Below are 18,400 nucleotides of genomic sequence, written 5' to 3'. Positions count from 1 at the left end.
CCTCTAATAAACAATGGAGACTGTTTTCAATTAACAACCATCTATTCAGCTGTCACGGAGAAGACATGATGTTATTATTCAGAAAGACTGAAATCTAGAGTGGATTCATCTAATCTTTTCTGCTCCAACATATTCAAGATGTGTAATAGTTATTACATAAAAGGCTTGAATGCAAACATGAGAGCACTGCCTATAGATTATATTTGAAAAAGTTGAAGTTTAATGTCATTTTATTCAAGTAAATAACTGTAACCACACAAAACTTCAACAGTTGTTTCTTGTTAGGTCTCCCTTTTGTTTAATAAAAAAGAAAAAAAGAGAGCGATAAAACACAGTTTGAACAGAATTTTTCTTTATTCATGAAGATAAACACATTTTGTCATTAAGACTTACATTTTGTTTGAGCCCACAGACCCAAATAGTCTATTTTTGTATATTTTGGTCTACAAAAGCAATGCTTTCCAGTCAGTGTGGATTACAATACTGCAGATCATCACAACACACACAAAAGAAAACGTGCTGTATATTTCCCTTTTTTTTCTTCTTTTTTTTTAAATTAGTTTACATCGCAGACCCGACGGTCTACTCAAACAAGAGACTTAAGACTACTTCAGAAATGTGACCACTGCATTTCTCAATATTAGAAAACGACCAAGTATGTGATTTAAAATGTGTGTGTGTGTGACTTAACCTGAGTATTACACTATATATGTGCAGTCATGTTCAAATGTGTTCACCTCTTGTTGTTGAATTTCAAATGAATAATTCAATTTTTGAATTATTTGACAAAACATCAAGAGGTTCACACTTGTTTGACCATAACTGTTTGTGTGTTTATGTGTGTTTGAACCAATTATCATAACAGGTACGTAATGTGTGCACATCATAAATCACTTTGGTTTTGATCTTAACTATTAACAACTGATACTGAACTTAAGTTAATATTATATATTGACAATATCAGTCTTAACATCTTGAAAGTAAGGCCAGCTAAAACCAAACAGACTGCCCATTTCAAGACAACAGTGTGCAAACTGGCCCGGAAATGTATGAAAATACAATTGGTGAATAATTTAATTCATGATTCAACACACCTCTGCTTTGTCGACAAACAGGGTTAGTCATTAAATCAACTGCCAAACACTCCAATAAATTACTGTTTTAAAAAGGATCTGTATCTTTAAGAGAGGATTAAACACCAAACACAAATCTGGATTTACTGCAATTTCTGTAAAATACCTTTAACCGTCAGGGTAGACACAGATTTGCGTTTGGTGTCAAGTTACTCTTGATTTATACATTTGTCCCCCGAAATACAGAATTCATTGCATGACAACCCGTGTGTTGAATCATAAGGAGCCACCCAAGAATAACTTTGGCATGTTTTATTAGGCAAAATATATTAAAAAATAATAATATTGAAACTCCCATTAAAATAGCATAAAGCAGACATGTCAATTCAGAGGAAATAGATGCACTTAACCAAGGTGCACAGGTTACAACACAGAAATTATCTAAGTATTTGAACAACTGAAGTTACATTTACAGATCACTTTCTCTCTCCCTCTATACATATTTATATATTAATATACACACACACAGGTGTGACTATTTACAGAGAGGACATGATGCTTACTGCTGTACACAGGGTATCTGTGCACTTTTACGTAGCACGTAAACGTCCCTGTAAGTTAACTACTGTACCCAGTAAGAATTAGTACATACCAATGGGCTACTCCCAGTGACACACAGTGTCACAAACATTATGGCATTGATTTTTTTTTTTACCCCCCTCCCCTTTATTTAAATAAAACTATTTTCATATTATACATTTCATATTTTGTTACATTCAAGGTATAGATACAATTTGTATCAACAAGCAAAAGTCAATTCTAGACATTTGTGGCTTAGTTGTTTGCGGCACGTACAAAAGGAAGGGTGGGGACTATCAACCACCATTCTGGCCATTCCTGGCTAAACAAGAAAATTCTTGATTGGTACATTGAAACAGTTTAGGGTTTCATTTTTTGGCCTGGAAATAGTCTATTGCCCAGCGATCACAGAGTCAATCACTCGCAGGAGAGCTTATGTTTATGTGCGAGTCCAACCTTTAGGATTAGGGCGGCTACCGTCGTTACTATTTCAGCATTATGGACATATCTGACAGATGTGAATTTGCATTCATACTTATTAATCTCTCTACGTTTTATCTCATTACACAGAAGTGGTCGAAACGTGGCACTGTGCCAGGAATAGTAACACAGAAAAGAGGCATGTGAGCACAATCAGCGGTTTAAATGAAATCATGCGTGCAGGTCTTCGTGGAGGCATAAACTAATTGGTTTTTGGGGGACAATATAATGAGTTCAAGTTTAAGGTGATTTGACATTAATTTCATCGCAGCCCAATGTCGTCTAGGTTTAGTTTGTTGTAAATCACTTTGGTAGATTTGTGTTCATCCGGGCAATGGACTATTCCAGTGTTCAGGTTAAAGCAGGATCTCACTATCACTATATATTAAAGTCAAAACACTCGAGATCTTATTTGGTCTTTCAATCAAGCAAGCGTGTTGGATGTTTGTAGGATTAGACTCAACTCATCTCGAAGGGGAAAAGGATGGCGCGCAAACTTTTAGCCAAATGCCAGAAACAACCTTGACAGCAGCCTTGCAATCTGATTGTTTCACATGAAGAAACATTTAGGCAGTTTTTTGTTTCACCTTCTCATGAACAGACAGCCGGCCTCAAGTGGCCTCGTCTTTTTTCATGAAAAAAAAGAGTCAGCAAAGCCCAAAATTCATTTGGGCAAAACACATTCAAAAAAAATTTTTTTTTTCATTTATGTCTATTCATATACCACGGTTGTACCTAAACATTATAGAGAAATATATATATTTATATATATGTGTATTTTTGAAGCACCACCAATGAGACAAAGTCCGGCTCACATAATTGGCCCTGTTAAAGAGCAATACCACTCAGTTTAAAAATACAAGTTCTCTTTCTTTCTTTTGTTTTTAAATTATCTATGAAGATAATAAAATCCAGCTATTTGACTCACAAGAAGTCAATCTGACATTAAACATTAGAGGATTTCTCCTCTTCTTCACGTGCATGTGATACTAAACTAAATCTGTAACAATCTGTCATGCAACCCAGTACCTGAATCCTGAAAATAAGTGGCATTTCCCTTTAAAATGCACTCAAAGCATGATCTTGCTATTGGAGTTGGCTTTACGTGTTACAGCCTCCCTGCAGCTATAGGCTGAATGTTTCATGGAGTGCTTTGTCCTGAGGGTGGGGGTAGAGAAAAGGCAATGGATTATTTAAAAAAAATCAATAGGGAGTTTTGAGCATGAATGTGATTGTAATGCATCACATTAGTTAATACTTCTTGTGTTTATACATGTCATGATAAGCAACCAACATTAGCAGTTTATATTTTAAAAAGGTCCAATCGAGATCTCTGTCAGACATTCTTAAAATTTGGGCAAATGAAATGGTCTTTAAGCAGTTTAACACCCCTGTTTTTTTGGCACCCTTATGGACACCACCATCCTCCAACTAAAGCTGCATCACGTAAAGCCACCACGTTAGCCTAACTCTCCAGATCTCAAGGTGCATAACAAGGATATACATAAAAAGTACAAAGTTCTGCAATGCCGTCTCCACGTTTCAACTGTACATAACTAACTTTAAGGTAAACTACATGTTACATGTAGGATTTTCACAAAATATATCACTACTAGATCAGAGTAGACTCTTGCCAGTAACCACTGGTTTTTGGCAGGGCAAGACTGAAAGTTAGAAAATTGAAAGCATCCTGAGAGCAATGTGCTGCAAAGGCACAGCCGAACCCTTCCGCGATCCTTGGAGACTGGCTGCATGTATGTGTACTGTACATCTGTATTGGAGCAATTCAGCCTCTCATAAAAAGCCATACAGTAAATTCATCAATCTTCAACATGCTTTCTAGCATTCACTTCATTTTTTTTTTTTATACAATTATTGAGACCTCATACTCGACAACATATCACAAAATTAGTTCGATATTTAACTCACTCCCAGGCTAAACTGTCACAGCCTGATTCAAAAAGTTTCCATCTCTAATAGTATGTTTCTACAACTTGTCCCTACCCAAGTCACTTCACAGCCCGGTGAAGTCAACTCTCAACGTTTCACTACCTTTACATGCACATAAGAAGCTGGGTAATGTCAGAAACAAGATTAAGGCATAAAACTTGTTGAGATGCACTGTAATAGTCCGGTTTCTTTAACAACACAGTTTACAGGCGGTTTCTCAGAAAGCAGATTTCTCCTCTCAACACTCAACAATTTGAGGTTTGCCAGATTTTAAGTGTGTTATCCAAGAAGCTTTGTGCTGACAGTAAAGTGACAGGATAGCTTGTTTTACTGTGTGCACGTGTTTAGCTTTGTTCATCTGTGGACTAGAACAGACTAATTTACATTCATGATAGAAAAATCAATAGATTTCTTCAGCACAGGCTGGACTTTGGATGTAATAAGGGGCAATGATGCATCAGCGTAAATAGCAGTACTGCCTTTAATCCTGCTAGATTACTGCACACAGTGATGATACCGTCCTTGTCCTGGGTCCTAATTCAATCAGGGATCTCGCTGGGCAAATCAAGTTTCTCCTAAACTGATGAAGGAAACTAGGTTTCTCATTTCTGCATCAGAAATCAGGTCATCAGACCACTTAAGTGCATGTAAAAGTAGTCTCTGAAACGAAATGAACCTGCTCCTGAAAACAAACTGCTCCGCTGACAACTTGAAGGAGTCCATTAGAGCTACTGTTTGAAACAAAGATACTTTGAATATTTTCACATTGAATCAAAGGATCAGCACAACAAATCTGACAAATATATAAATAGGAAAATCCTGGACATAGAATCCAATAAAATCAGAAAGGTAAATATACAGTACACCATAGGAAATTATCCAAACACAGATGTTAGTTTATCCTATAATCTCGAATTCTGTGAACCAAAATGTAAAGTTATGTAGAATACTGACACTATATAAATTCTATCTTTTTTTGGCATTATTTAGCAGCTTATAAATGACTTTGAAATAATGGCTTTTGTGTGATTATATTTACATAGGTATGTGCACGTGTATACAAGTCAAATCTCTTTTTTGGCTTGCTTTGTGCACTATCAAATTCTACCAAAATAGTAGCTTTGTTAAGTGAGGCTGAGAAAATATATCTCTTTAGATACTGAGCTAGTGCTTTACATTTGAAAATAGGAGGCTTCAATGACAAAGACTTTCATTGAAACCGGTCAGACAAGGACTAAAGCGTGAGGTCATTCAGATATAAGGCCATTAAATGTCATAGTTCATGCTGTGAGGTATGTGTCTACCTCCCTTACTTATCATCAAAATAAACGCACAAAAAAGTCACAAGAATTATTTACAGCAGAGGCAGACCTAAGCAAGGTTATTTATAGTTCCACTGCACCAGAAACACTTTAGATGCCTTTCATAACACATTCACAGGGCCTGAACAAGATCTTCATAAAAGCTACACGGTGTCCAATGTTGGCGTACTCTTGTGTCTGGTTTAATAAGGCAAATGTGGGAGATGTTGCAGAGTTATTACTTCCTAATTTGACTGTGTTGCCATGTAACTAACCTGTTTATTGATGCACTTCACACTGATTAACACAAGGACGAGGTTTAATATTATGCTAGCTAGCTACATTAGTTATGATTAGATTACGGTTTAAATAAGGTTCAAATTATGATGTTGTCTGTGCAAAACAGTTTATTTCAATACTTCTTCATCCACTACCACATTTAGCCTCCATTACCTAGAGCCATGGTTACCAACCTTTATCCTTCAGGGGCCCCACTGATGACCCCTAACTAAGAGACATATTTTAGGATCTTTTTTATACAATTCTTTGTCTGTATTTTATTATTGCAGATTTTTTTTTACTGTTTAACAATCATATCTACTTAATAGGCTTCCTCAATGTTTTATTCTCATTGTTCTTTGAGTGCTTTGGTTGTTTTAGGGTTGTACAGAATGAGGCTGTTCAGAAAAGTGAAGCCTCTGTGAATACACAATAGCTTCACCCTGCCTTTATCCTGTCACATGTATTTACTTTATAGCTCAAATAATCATCTCAACTTTAAAATAACTGTTTAGTTTACTTAACTCTTAAAGAAGGCAGTGAGCTTTGGCGACCCCTTCTGGGGGTTGAGACCCCAGGTTGGAAACCAGTGACCTAGAGCAACAACAATCCCTAAGTAAGTAAACTTTTAAAGCTTAGCTAGGTTGGCTTGTGGCCTGAGAATATAACCCAACAACAGTGAACAGCCAGTGTTAACAGCTAACTAGCTCATGTTGGCTTGAGCAACCACAGAGAAATGCAATCCGTCTGTCTGACCTTTAGGGGTCTTGAATTAACTAGCTAATGTTAGCTGCTGCCATTAACTCTGTCTCTTCACTTGAGCCGAGCAAAAAAAACAAACAAACTCATAACCACATCTTGCTAGTTAGCCAGCTACTTAGGTAGCATGTGTGGACATTGTTGTTGCTCTAGTTAACAGAGGCTAATTGGTTAAATCTAGTAGAAGTTATTAAGCTTGCTTGCTTGCTTAAGAGAGCCAAGGAGGGCATCTGATTGGCTGTGGATTAAGTGTAACTGGGGGAAAAAAGCCACATTTTAAGTCAGTTATGAAATAAAAATCTGAATGACAAAATAAGACTTCATAAGTGAGTCATATAATTTATATTTGACACAGTTTATTCCTGTGATTATTTATTCAAAAAATTCTGATTGATTAAGTATGGAACAATTTGGGACTACATACATCATTTTTATAGAACATTTAATCAATTAAATAAACAGGAACACATTAAGAATTGATCAAAGGGACATGCAGCAGTTCAGCCAAATGTTATCAGACGTTATTTTCAAGAATTAATGATTAATCGTGCTGCTATGCGGCTCCTGCTCAGGTACTATGAATGTGTTATGATTTTCTAATAAGGTGTTACCTCATCTCAACTGCACCACACTTCATATAAAAAAAAGGTAGCTTTCATATGTGAAACATCTTACAATTTGAGATAACTTATTAGACAAACTTCCTTTAGGCTGATTACTTCCATGTCATCTTAGTGACGGAAAATCTGATCACCAGATGTTTTACACCAGTGACATTAAAAAAAAAAACTCCTGAGGGCAGATGTTGCGCATACAGCAACATTTAACAAGTGCCTATCATTAAAATCCGCGTTTCCCTCCTCATGTAACTTCTGAATGTTTAATAAGATTAACTGCTCAATGGCATGACCTCAGTTTTGTAACAATGACAGCGGCGAGTTGTTGTGGATCTGTCAGATGTGGGTTCTTCTCCATCACTGAGTGGACTACGTAAGCAGGAAAGATGTTACAAAGGTTCCGATATGTTTGATACTGGTGGTCTGGGATGACGTACCGCTCTTGGTGTTCAGCTGCAGATCCTGGCATCTCCCACGGTGAGTTCCAGATTTGTTCCATTTTGTCTGGCATGCTGCGGACCATCACCCTCTCGCAACATGGCATCAGGCTGTTGCTCAGTGGATACGAATGATACCCATAGGACTCATTACCACAGGGAAGAGGGTCCCAGCTTGCATGCTGCTCACGGCACAGTGGAGGTCGCCTCTGTCTCATCGGGTTGCTATCATATAGCCTTGAATCTGATATGCTGTCCATACGAGTCATACCTAGTGACCGTGTGGGCTGTGAGGACAAAGGTGGGAGGACATTCTGAGTTAGGGGATAGTCTCCAGGGCAGCTGGATCTGGCTCCCACTGCAACGTGCTGGATGTGTGGTGCTAGATGAGATCCAGACTGCTTACGGGGGCCCTGCTTGGGTTCTTCCGGTCCGTAACTCTGCACCCTAGTCAGTGCTTCATGACGAAACCCATGGGAGAAAGTTTGCAGCCTACCTTGTGCAGGAGACTGCTGCTGCCCCTTCATGCTCTCCTCTAAGCTACTGTCCACAGAGCTTGGGTACAGATCCCCATAGGAGGAGAACGAGTCACTGTTTGAATGGCTGAGGCAGGATTCAGGGCAGTGGCTGGGATTTCTCTGATACACACCATGCTCGTGCTCCATGCTACAGAAACTGTCGACATTATGCATGCTGCTCATGCTCATATTTGAAAAATCACTGTGCAGTGAATAATATCCATGGTCGCTAACTGAGTCATACTTCGGGAACTGTTCACTGTATGTAACAGAGGCGCCATGACTATTAGTAACTAAAATAGGAGGGTACTGTACACTGGACATGTGCTCCAGGGAACTGTGCGCGAACTGCAAAGATCCTGGCACTGGGCTGCTGGCTGATCGTGTGTTCAAGGCCCCAGCTGCGTGGCTCTTGGCAGGCTGCATGGTGGGCACACTGAGAGCAGACACAAGGGAAGGCACTGAATTTGTCTCAGACTTCCTCACGACGGACAGTGCCTCTGGAGGTTCACAGGCCACTGAACGAATACTGGGGTCAGACTGACGTTTGGGCGCCACTCGTTTGGCCTCAGAGTTGCTGTCCCCCTTTATGGTTACTGGACCTGTACCACATTTAGCCAAAGCCCCCTCACTCATCGTCTTTACCGCAGACAGTTTGGCGAAGGCCCGCAGTTCATCAGCCACCGATCGCTGTGGCTGGTTGACGCGCTCCGGGTGATAGTATTTGCACTTATGTCCATATGTGCACTTTTTTCCTTGTTTAAAGAAAGAGCACATCAAGTCAAGAACATTAAACACTTAAGTTATTAAAAAATGGAACATTGTTCAAACGTTAAAAGGGACTTACCATAAGGGCAGGGTTGTTTTTTGTGCTCTGGAACAACAGGACGCTTGCGGAGGAAATTTTCTAAGCTTGGACCATGTCTTCCCAGTGGATCATCAGGCGGCATAAACCTATTTAAAAGGATTTCATTAATCCATGTTAACCTTATTTTTTCCAGCAAAAAGGGCATCGACAATTTTATAGTAATGACTAAATATATTATGATAAATATGATGTATACTTCTAACTCTGTTAAAGAAAAGAAAAAAAAACACAATACACTACCTACGAACCCACAACAATACAATCTATGGTTACCCTCATAAGGTGAAAAGAGTCCCATTTTTACACAATTCCATCCTAAAAATGTATCAAAGTTCCTTACTTGTCATTGACAAATGAATACATTAGGAGACGCTCTTCTATGAACTTCTTCCACTCTGGCTTCTCGTTTTGCAAGTCTCTGTAGTTGTCATTTGACACAATAATTCCATCAGAATCATAAGCCAGCTTCACTATGAAGCGATCATCATAGCACACCACTCTCCTGCCTTGGACTCTCCGAGATGGGGTGAAAACCAGGACCTTTTCTTTTTCCAGCTTGCGTAAGATTTCTTGATCTGAAAAAAAGGAGTAAGGCTGATTAACATTACACGAACAGGTAATAGTAATGATATCCATATGGGTATATTATGGTGTTTTTTTAATCAATAAATTCATGGTGGAGAGTCTCAGACCCTGACCACACCACAAGGTCATGCCTCACATCTTCATACCAAAGTATTACTCTTCTAAGGGTACATTCAGACAGGATCTGGCACTGCGGCAAAAACTGTGGCAGTGCGTGCTTCCGGGGTGTCCGCCAAAAAATGCAGCAACCTGCAGCGGAAAAGTTGAGCTGGATCTAACTTTTGGGAAAATGCAGCATGAATGAGACGCTCTGATCGGGGAAACCCTCCTAAATTCACGCACTATACTCTGATACTCTACCTGTTGTTCTGGCTTTGTTTATTTCATATATCCAGATTCTCTGGCTCGCAATTTATGCTGCTGTGTTTCAGTGTACTAATGCAGCGGTCCCCAACCGGGTCGTGACATTGGGGGGAAATTTAAAAAAAAAAAAGGAGAGAGAGAGAGAGAGAGAGAGAGAGAGAGAGAGAGAGAGAGAGAGATGTAAATAAAAAATGGGTTAATTTTTCATGTAAGATAAGCCTATGCGTGGACGCTGCATATTGCATTCGGAGGCCGAAAGCACGTTTTAGTTTTTTCAATGATGACTGTCCCCGCCCTCAACACCTAGGCCAGTGGTCCCCAACCCCCAGGCCGCGGACCGGTACCGGTCCGTGGATCAATCAGTACCGGGCCGCACAAGAATTAATTAGTTATTTCTGTTTTATTTAATACGGTCATTTCGAAATAAAAAAACGTTTCAAAATAAAAGACCGCTCGACTTAGACTGGGACTATAATAGAGGGGGACTTACTACTTCATCCACAGTTGGTAGGAGAAGAAGAAAATATTACTTAATACTTAATATTTTATTATTTTGAAACGTTTTTTATTTCGAAAATTGTCAAGCGTTGACCGGTCCGCAGTTAGGAAAAGGTTGGGGACCACTGTACTAATGGATTCATTTGACAATAAAGTTTATTGTTGAAATGTAAAATATTCTGCCTCTATTCAAACCTCCAGTATTTCTTGGTCTCAAATATCACCTGTCTAAAACATAGCTTTACTACCTGTGATGAGGGCATCAGGCCTCGACTGTTCCTTTCTCCAGGCTGGGACAAACACAGTGATGTCTTTGTGTCCTTTCTCCAAGAACCACTCAACAGCAAGTTGGATGCCGCGGCACGAGAACACCTCCTTGTTTCCATGGCTAGAAGACAAAAGCAGCATGGTGTAAGATCTACTTGTGTCTCACAAAATCTAAGTGTATTCTGTATGACGCACAGACCAAATGTTTGTTAGTCTTACCTCATTGCCACATTTGAGCCATCAATGACGATGGGCCTGAGGTTATCAAAGGTATCCACAGAGTCGTCCTCCAATGACACCTCTGGGCTAACAGTCTCTTTAACACAGGAGGAGCGTGATATCGATGTGATGGTCGTACTGCTGCAAGGTTGAATCTCAGGCTCAACTTTGTTTCCGAGCCTTACCAACTCGGCGAGAATGTCGTTAATAAGTGCTGCTGCCCCCAACTTGTTGAGCACCGTCTCCACCTGCTCTCCAGAGTAGCCCAACTTCAAAGCAAAATCCATCTTCGTCTGATAATCCCTGTCACTGGCAGTCTTGATCCCTGGTCCCGCGCTGCTCTCATCCTCACGAAAATCTTGCACAGTGCTACTCTGTGAAAAACTGGGGCGGTCAAGGCATGGAGAGCGACAGAGCTGTCGGTGGGGTTTCGTGACAGCCAAGGGCTCCCTCTTCTTACACCTGCTGTTGTTCACCTGAACCCTCTGGCACTGCTGCTCTTCCGATTCGCTCTCAGAGCTGCTTCCATCCTCTGAATCGTCAGTGGCATGCTGGGCCTCGCTTGAGTCAATGTTCTCCTCCCTCCATGGGCGTTTTTCCATTTTGAGCTTCTCCACCATTGACCATACTGTCATCACGTTCGTCTTGACACCTCAGATTTCCACCCCATGCTTCCTCACCTCCACCGCAACCAGGGAATCATCATACTCAGTGCTGGATTATAGCGCTACAGGCTCTCTGTGTAGAGCCAAAGTAACACGGTCTCCCCTATGTGGGCAGGCAAAATCAGACTATTAAACCCTGAAAGAGAGGAAAGAAAAAAAAATCAATTAGTAACATTGTTTCAGCTTTACTTCACCTTAAAATAATGTGTATTCTTACATTCAAGTCTGCTTTGAAATGCATTTTTTTTTAAATCTCACGTTCCTGTTTCATTTTGGTACCACTGTAAGTAAGTGGCTGGATTAGTACGACATCCCATAACCTCTCTGTGTGCAGCACATACAAAGAGCTTTATCATACAGCTTAAAACAGGGTTTACATTAAATATGCTCACATGCTCTGTTTCTGGTTTGTTAGCTCGATCTTTTTATGAACTTTCAAGTACACCCACATAAAGGCAGTTAAATTTGTGAACCTATCTTCTTTCTGTTTCACCCGCCCTTTAGAGGGACGACCCACACTATCGTCACTATTGTTATAAAGCTGGATTCATGTTGATTTTGTCAAATGATGTTGTAAATTTGGGGACTACAGACGGCTAATTCTGGCATATTTTATGTTATTAATATGCACTGTTCATGTCAAATAAACGTAATCAACCTAAGTCAGTGGGAACCTCTGTATACTGCATTCACACGGTAAGATAATGCAGTCGTAGGCTTTCACCCTACTTGTGGTAGACCAATAAATCTTTCACCTACGACAAACAGTGCTATCTGGATAAAGTGGAACAAATAAGTCTCCTACACAAATAAACAAGTTACCAAAAAAACGCGGCAACGTGAGAAAAGAGGCCGATCGGAGTATGAACGCACACGTTTTCTCGTTCTGACTGTGGTTTGTGGTTCAAGCAAACTAATCAAATCTAAACTTTTGTTACATTTGCATTTTTTTCGTATAGCTGACTGGTTAAACAGTCTGCAGGCTATAGTTTTTGTCTGACTGTCAGTGGAAAGTTGAGTCACTCCTGTAAACTCACTTACTAATAACCAATAATGTACTTAAAGCTGTAAGACGTAACAAAATGCACAGTCAAACTGTAGCAAAGCATCTACAGCGGTGTTGGATTTGTGGACTGTTGTTGTTTTTGTTGTATACAACAAATAGTTACAACCAAGCAACCAGATCGGTGCTAAAATCTCCATGAAATCACACCTGACTCATCTCTAAAAATAGTACTCCGCTATCTCTACGTTGTTAAATCCTGGAAATATATAAAGAGATATGAATAAGTACACTGGAAGTCAACTTTTAATAAAGGTGAATTTCAACTTTTTTCAATTAATATTTTGTATTTTATGTTGCTGTTAGACCGCCTTGTTCATACAAGTGTGAACCTCCCGTGTGTGCAGCACGCCGGAGATCAAACAGTTCAGTGACAGCAGAGAAAATGTTTTTGAAGAACTAAAAGTCGCCAAATAAAACATGATTGATAAAAAAACATGTTGTGAATTTTGGAAACAATACATCGATCTTCTTATGCATACAATACATTTTGATTGTCGGGCTTCACAACACTGTGGAGTTGTCTCAGTCCTGACCGCCTCACCGTCGCACCAATATTAACGTTAAAGCACACGCTCTCGTGTAATATGGCTACCTTTGCTAAATGCCATGACTATTTTTACATTTATATTGTTTCCTATTTGTGAAGATCTTAGCACAGGTTTAATTTCTTCACGTTTCACCTCTCTGCACATGTGAAATTTTCATGCACATGTTTAATTTCTATGCACATATTTAACTTCTTAGCACAAGTTTAATTAAAAAATGCAGATTTATCTTATAGGTTAACTTTCACATATGTTTACTGTAGTATGGACAACTCCATGGAAGAGGACCTGCTCTCTCTGTAGAACTAAAGGGCTCATTATGAGACAATGAAACCAAAACAATTCTCATTTTCAGGTGATTATACACTAGTAAAAACATACTATTAAATATTAAATTCCATATCTGCCAACAGATACTCCTAAAGCTTACACACTGGACATCTAATGGTATGTAGGGAGAGCGTTACTAACAAATCTGAACAGGATTGTGCTTATTTAGGTGCTAGGTGATAAAAGCATCAGCATGTGACTATTACATAAATCCACTTTGGTACTTTTCCCACAATAAACATCGTATAAGTCACTGAAAAATATAGATGCAACAGATAGCCTCCACCCAGCTACCTGCTCTAACTGGCTTGCTTGTATTTAAAATGAAAACCTTCCTGCACAAAAACCTGTGAATGTTCTGCAGATCAACCCTCGCCTCTATGAGCACAAAAGCCTTACTGGTCTCACAAGCAACGCCGGAGCCAGACACACACACGGAGTGAGTGCATGAGTTAACATAACCTGAGACAAAAGTGTGGGCTGGACAGTGTATCCCTGCGCCTCCAGCTCTCTGACACACTATCTGAACTAAAAGGAATTCCTCGGAGAAGAAAAAGCTGTTTTGTGGTAGGACTTGAGTGGAGGCTGCGGTATAAAAACACCAGCTCCAGGTGTACATTTTTTTATATTGATGATCATATAATCTCAATAATAACACCTGCATTAATGAACACGAAACACAAGACTGCATTCGCCCCCCCACCACCCTCCACCCTCCCCAGTCTTGCAGAGAGTAGAATACAGCCAGCTTCGAGCTTCAAGAGGCGCAGCCCATGATGTGGGTTGCTTAGCAACACAGCCTTGTCATCAGCTAACTCCTTTTTACCAGTCACGACTAACACAAACACAGCTCATCATCTCTCTTCAGGCAGTCAGTAAATGCAGAACACGTACAGCTACACTACAACTCTACACTAAAACTTTTGAGGCAGCATATTTTGCAATAAAAAAAAAAAAAAGACACTGCTTAGACCTCGATCTGTGCTGACCACTGAAAAAGAAACATAAACATCCGAGTGTGAAACAAATGATGATCAGCGTGTCTCTCCCACAACGTTGGTACAAGGATTTAAGTTAGAAATCTACATCACTAGCAAGACCCTAAACGATATTTTGAGGGTCACCTTTACACATCATGTCATGATGAGGATGAAACATTTAAAACAACAGGCTGACAAAGGGGGGATGCCGAGGAACCACGGTGGTTAACTCACACAGCCCACTGCCATGTAAGACATTTTAGGACCACATCAGTACATGTTTAAAAAGGTAGCAGAGCTCCTCCAATCCTTTCCCTTCCACCTCCAGATTCACAGGCTTAGACTCAGCAAGACCTCCAGACTAGCTCTGCACATGCACAGGCTCGTGTAGCTCTGTTTCATAGCAACAAGTGAAGCAAGGCCCTGAAGCCATCTTTTACATTGCTGACCCTACAGAGTATCCTGTATGAAGTGGTGAGAAATGGCACCACGGTTATGTAGATATCTTGAAATTAAGACAACTCAAGAGATCAGTGCAAAAACAATCCAGCAGGAGGCTGAAATACAAAAGAAAGTCTTTATTACAAAAGGTGGACATTCCCTTTTGTTGTCTTATCGCTTCAAACTGTGGCTACAACAACGCCTAATCATTGCGGTATCTGGGCCATGAGAGAACGTCTGAGCTGAAAACCACAGAATAAATAAAGAGGTTTATCATGATGTACACGCTCAAAAATAACCAAGGGAAAGTCCCGGTGAACTGTCAACAATATGAGATCATGGCACTGTTTGACTCTCTTTAGACATTTCCACATGCTAGGGCTGGACGCTGGCTGATAATCATGACACCAACAAACAACCAGCAAAATTCTCCACAACGTCTTCAAGTCAACACTTCACCAAGAGTGACAGATGTCTCATTGCTATCGAGCAATTTCCTTTATCTGTTATCCCATCGCATCACAAGAAAAACAATAATTTATCATGTCATTTCAGAGTACTGAACTAGTTAGGGACACACGGACGATTACCCTTTGCGTCCCAGAGTGGTGTACGGTCACGAATACGCCAATCCGGATGACTGCCTTGCAACGCAACATATACAACATATAGCTGCATGAAATGATGAATACATGAATGATGGATGAAGATGCGATGCCTCCTTGTTTATAACTGGTTGGTTTGAACCATCTTTGCGCTACTGATGTGAGTTTTTCTCCTCGTTAAATTGTCTGAAACTTTAAACAGACTTATCCTACTTAAAGTGGGATTATTTCAGAGTCAAATCAGAGTAAGTAACAGCAAAGCGTAGACTGAACTCTCATCTCAGATTAAGATTAACAAGCAAACTTACATGGACGTGCAACACACAGCATTAATCCCATTAACAGGAGGACCTGCTGAACTGTTGAATTAACTTAAGTGTCGCTTTGTTATTGCATTCATCAGCTGAGTAGCTGACACGTCAATACAACACAAGGAGAGGAGAGGAGAAAAAAAAACTGAATTAGCAACAGCATCATGAGTTGTGAGGGGATGAAATGGAGGAAAAGGGGGGTTTTGGATAATGTGATGAGAGATGTCATACTTACAGTACACTCTTTTCCAGTGATATGTAGCACACGACGTCACCTTTACGGCTGAATTTGGTCCGGGATAACTGCTTTGACACCCTTAGGCCCCGAGTTACAGTTAGCATACGCTAGCAGGCTAAGTCTTAACGTTACTGAACATTTCAGCGACACACACACACACACACACACACACACATTAATAAAAAACAAAACTAACCGGCTTTACTTCGGGTTATCCTGTTGGTTAAAACACAAGACATAACTGCACATAGCCGAGCTTGTCATGTATTTCTCTTTAGTTAACGGCACAGTAATAAAACTCCACTAGGCTAACTTAACGGCTGCTAACGGTAGCCGAGCTGAGCTAACGGTTCTTCTTCTTTCTTTTTCTTGTAAATGTCGGAACACTACAGCAACTTATTCAGATAAAAGTTGAATTTCAGACAAGAGAGCGAAAGCAGAGGAAGACACACACTCACACACACTCACACACAAGGCGTTTTTCTACATTAAAATCTGCACCGCTACCACCGGGTCTGACTTGTAGCGGTGCTCTCAGCTCACCTTCTCGCTGTCATCCTCCTCTCGCTCGCCTGGATCTGTTATGTTTCGCTGCCATTGGCGCTGTCGCAGTTTGGTCCGGGTTGCCAGATAACGCAAGGGGAAACAAGTAACCCAAGCTGTGAGGAAAAGACACCGGGGGTCAGCACGCACACACAATATATCAGACTTGATTTAGTGTTGGTCACTTACTTTTGTAATATTATTTATATTATGGTCCCTACTCTTGCGATAATAGTATTATTTGTATCATGGTCACTTTCTTTGCAATATCTCTTACACTATGGTCACTTTACATTACAATACTCTTTTTATAATAATAAACTTATTCTCCAAGTACTCCAGCCATGATTAGTATGTGCTACTTTCTTGTACCACTTGTTGATATTGATTATTAATCAATGGCATGACAAAAAAAAAAAAAATTGTATCATGGTCACTTTCTTTGCAATATCTCTTACACTATGGTCACTTTACATTACAATACTCTTTTTATAATAATAAACTTATTCTCCAAGTACTCCAGCCATGATTAGTATGTGCTACGTTCTTGTTCCACTTGTTGATATTGATTATTAATCAGTATCAGTATCAATAATATTGTTTTATTGATGTTTATCCCAGCATCTATGAGGCCAAAGGCAGGGAACCCTTGACAGACATTTACACGGACACCTGTAAGCAGTTTAAAACTCACCTGAACACCTTATATGTACATGATGGCACACAGTTTAGACATAAAAATATACATTGTTCATTTTACAATGCTAAACTGAATGGGGAATTATCATCCCAATTTCAGTTCATAATAAACTTATTCTCCAAGTACTTCAACCATGATTAGTATGTGCTACTTTCTTGTTCCACTTGTTGATATTAAATTTTATTGATGTTTATCCCAGCATCTATGGGGCCAAAGGCAGGGAACCCTTGACAGACATTTACACTGACACCTGTAAGCAGTTTAAAACTCACCTGAACACGTTATATATACATGATGGCACACAGTTTAGACATAAAAATATACATTGTTAATTTTACAATGGTAAAATAAATCTTCTGTATTCAAACCGAATAGGAATTATCATCCCAATTTCAGTTCATAACAAACTTATTCTCCAAGTACTCCAGCCATGATTAGTATGTGCTACTTTCTTGTTCCACTTGTTGATATTAATTATTAATCAGTATCAGTATCAATAATATTGTTTTATTGATGTTTATCCCAGCATCTATGAGGCCAAAGGCAGGGAACCCTTGACAGACATTTACACTGACACCTGTAAGCAGTTTAAAGCTCACCTGAACACCTTATATGTACATGATGGCACACAGTTTAGACATAAAAATATACATTGTTAATTTTACAATGGTAAAATAAGTCTTCTGTATTCAAACCGAATAGGAATTATCATCCTAATTTCAGTTCATAACAAACTTATTCACCAAGTAAACCTATTATGGTCACTTACTTTTGTAATATTTTATTATGGTCACTACTCTTGCAATATTTCTTACACTATGGTCACTTTACATTACAATACTCTTTTTATATACCATGCCCCTTTTTATCCTCAGTACTTGTCTGTTTTGAAGGTTGATTGTTTTTCGTGTTTATTGTGTAGGTTATAGATATTTCTGTCTGTTTTTCTGTCATGGGGCCCAAAATTCCTGGTGGCGCCCCTGGCCATCATGTACATATAAGGTGTTCAGGTGAGTGTCTGTCAAGGGTTCCCTGCCTTTGGCCTCATAGATGCTGGGATAAACATCAATAAAACTCAAGATCAACAAGTGGAACAAGAAAGTAGAAAGAGTTATGTCTTTTATATGGTGTACCATCATGTTCAGATGAGCTTTAAACTGCTTAAAGGTGTCAGTGTCTGCCA

General features: G+C 39.5%; 1 protein-coding gene across 2 annotated transcripts; it reads right to left on the bottom strand.

Annotated features, from left to right (window-relative positions):
• Nucleotides 1–335: 335 nt before the first annotated feature.
• Nucleotides 336–16,633, bottom strand: zc3h12b (zinc finger CCCH-type containing 12B). Of its 2 annotated transcripts, none has more exons than XM_010749996.3 (6): nucleotides 15,972–16,633; nucleotides 10,794–11,594; nucleotides 10,556–10,695; nucleotides 9,202–9,436; nucleotides 8,841–8,947; nucleotides 336–8,748 (listed from the first exon to the last, which is right to left on the bottom strand). In XM_010749996.3, exons 2-6 carry the CDS (start codon nucleotides 11,426–11,428, stop codon nucleotides 7,319–7,321), a joined length of 2,547 nt encoding a protein of 848 aa, XP_010748298.3. In that variant the 5' UTR covers nucleotides 11,429–11,594; nucleotides 15,972–16,633; the 3' UTR covers nucleotides 336–7,318. The 2 variants fall into 2 exon arrangements, with proteins under 2 accessions (XP_010748298.3, XP_019124429.2); XM_019268884.2 differs by having other exon boundaries at nucleotides 16,518–16,633.
• Between the last annotated feature and the right edge of the window lie 1,767 nt (nucleotides 16,634–18,400).

This window comes from Larimichthys crocea, chromosome XXII (assembly GCF_000972845.2).
Source record: "Larimichthys crocea isolate SSNF chromosome XXII, L_crocea_2.0, whole genome shotgun sequence".
NCBI lineage: Eukaryota > Metazoa > Chordata > Actinopteri > Sciaenidae > Larimichthys > Larimichthys crocea.
Note: the sequence above shows the minus strand (reverse complement) of the source record. Positions and strands in the feature narration are given on the sequence as shown.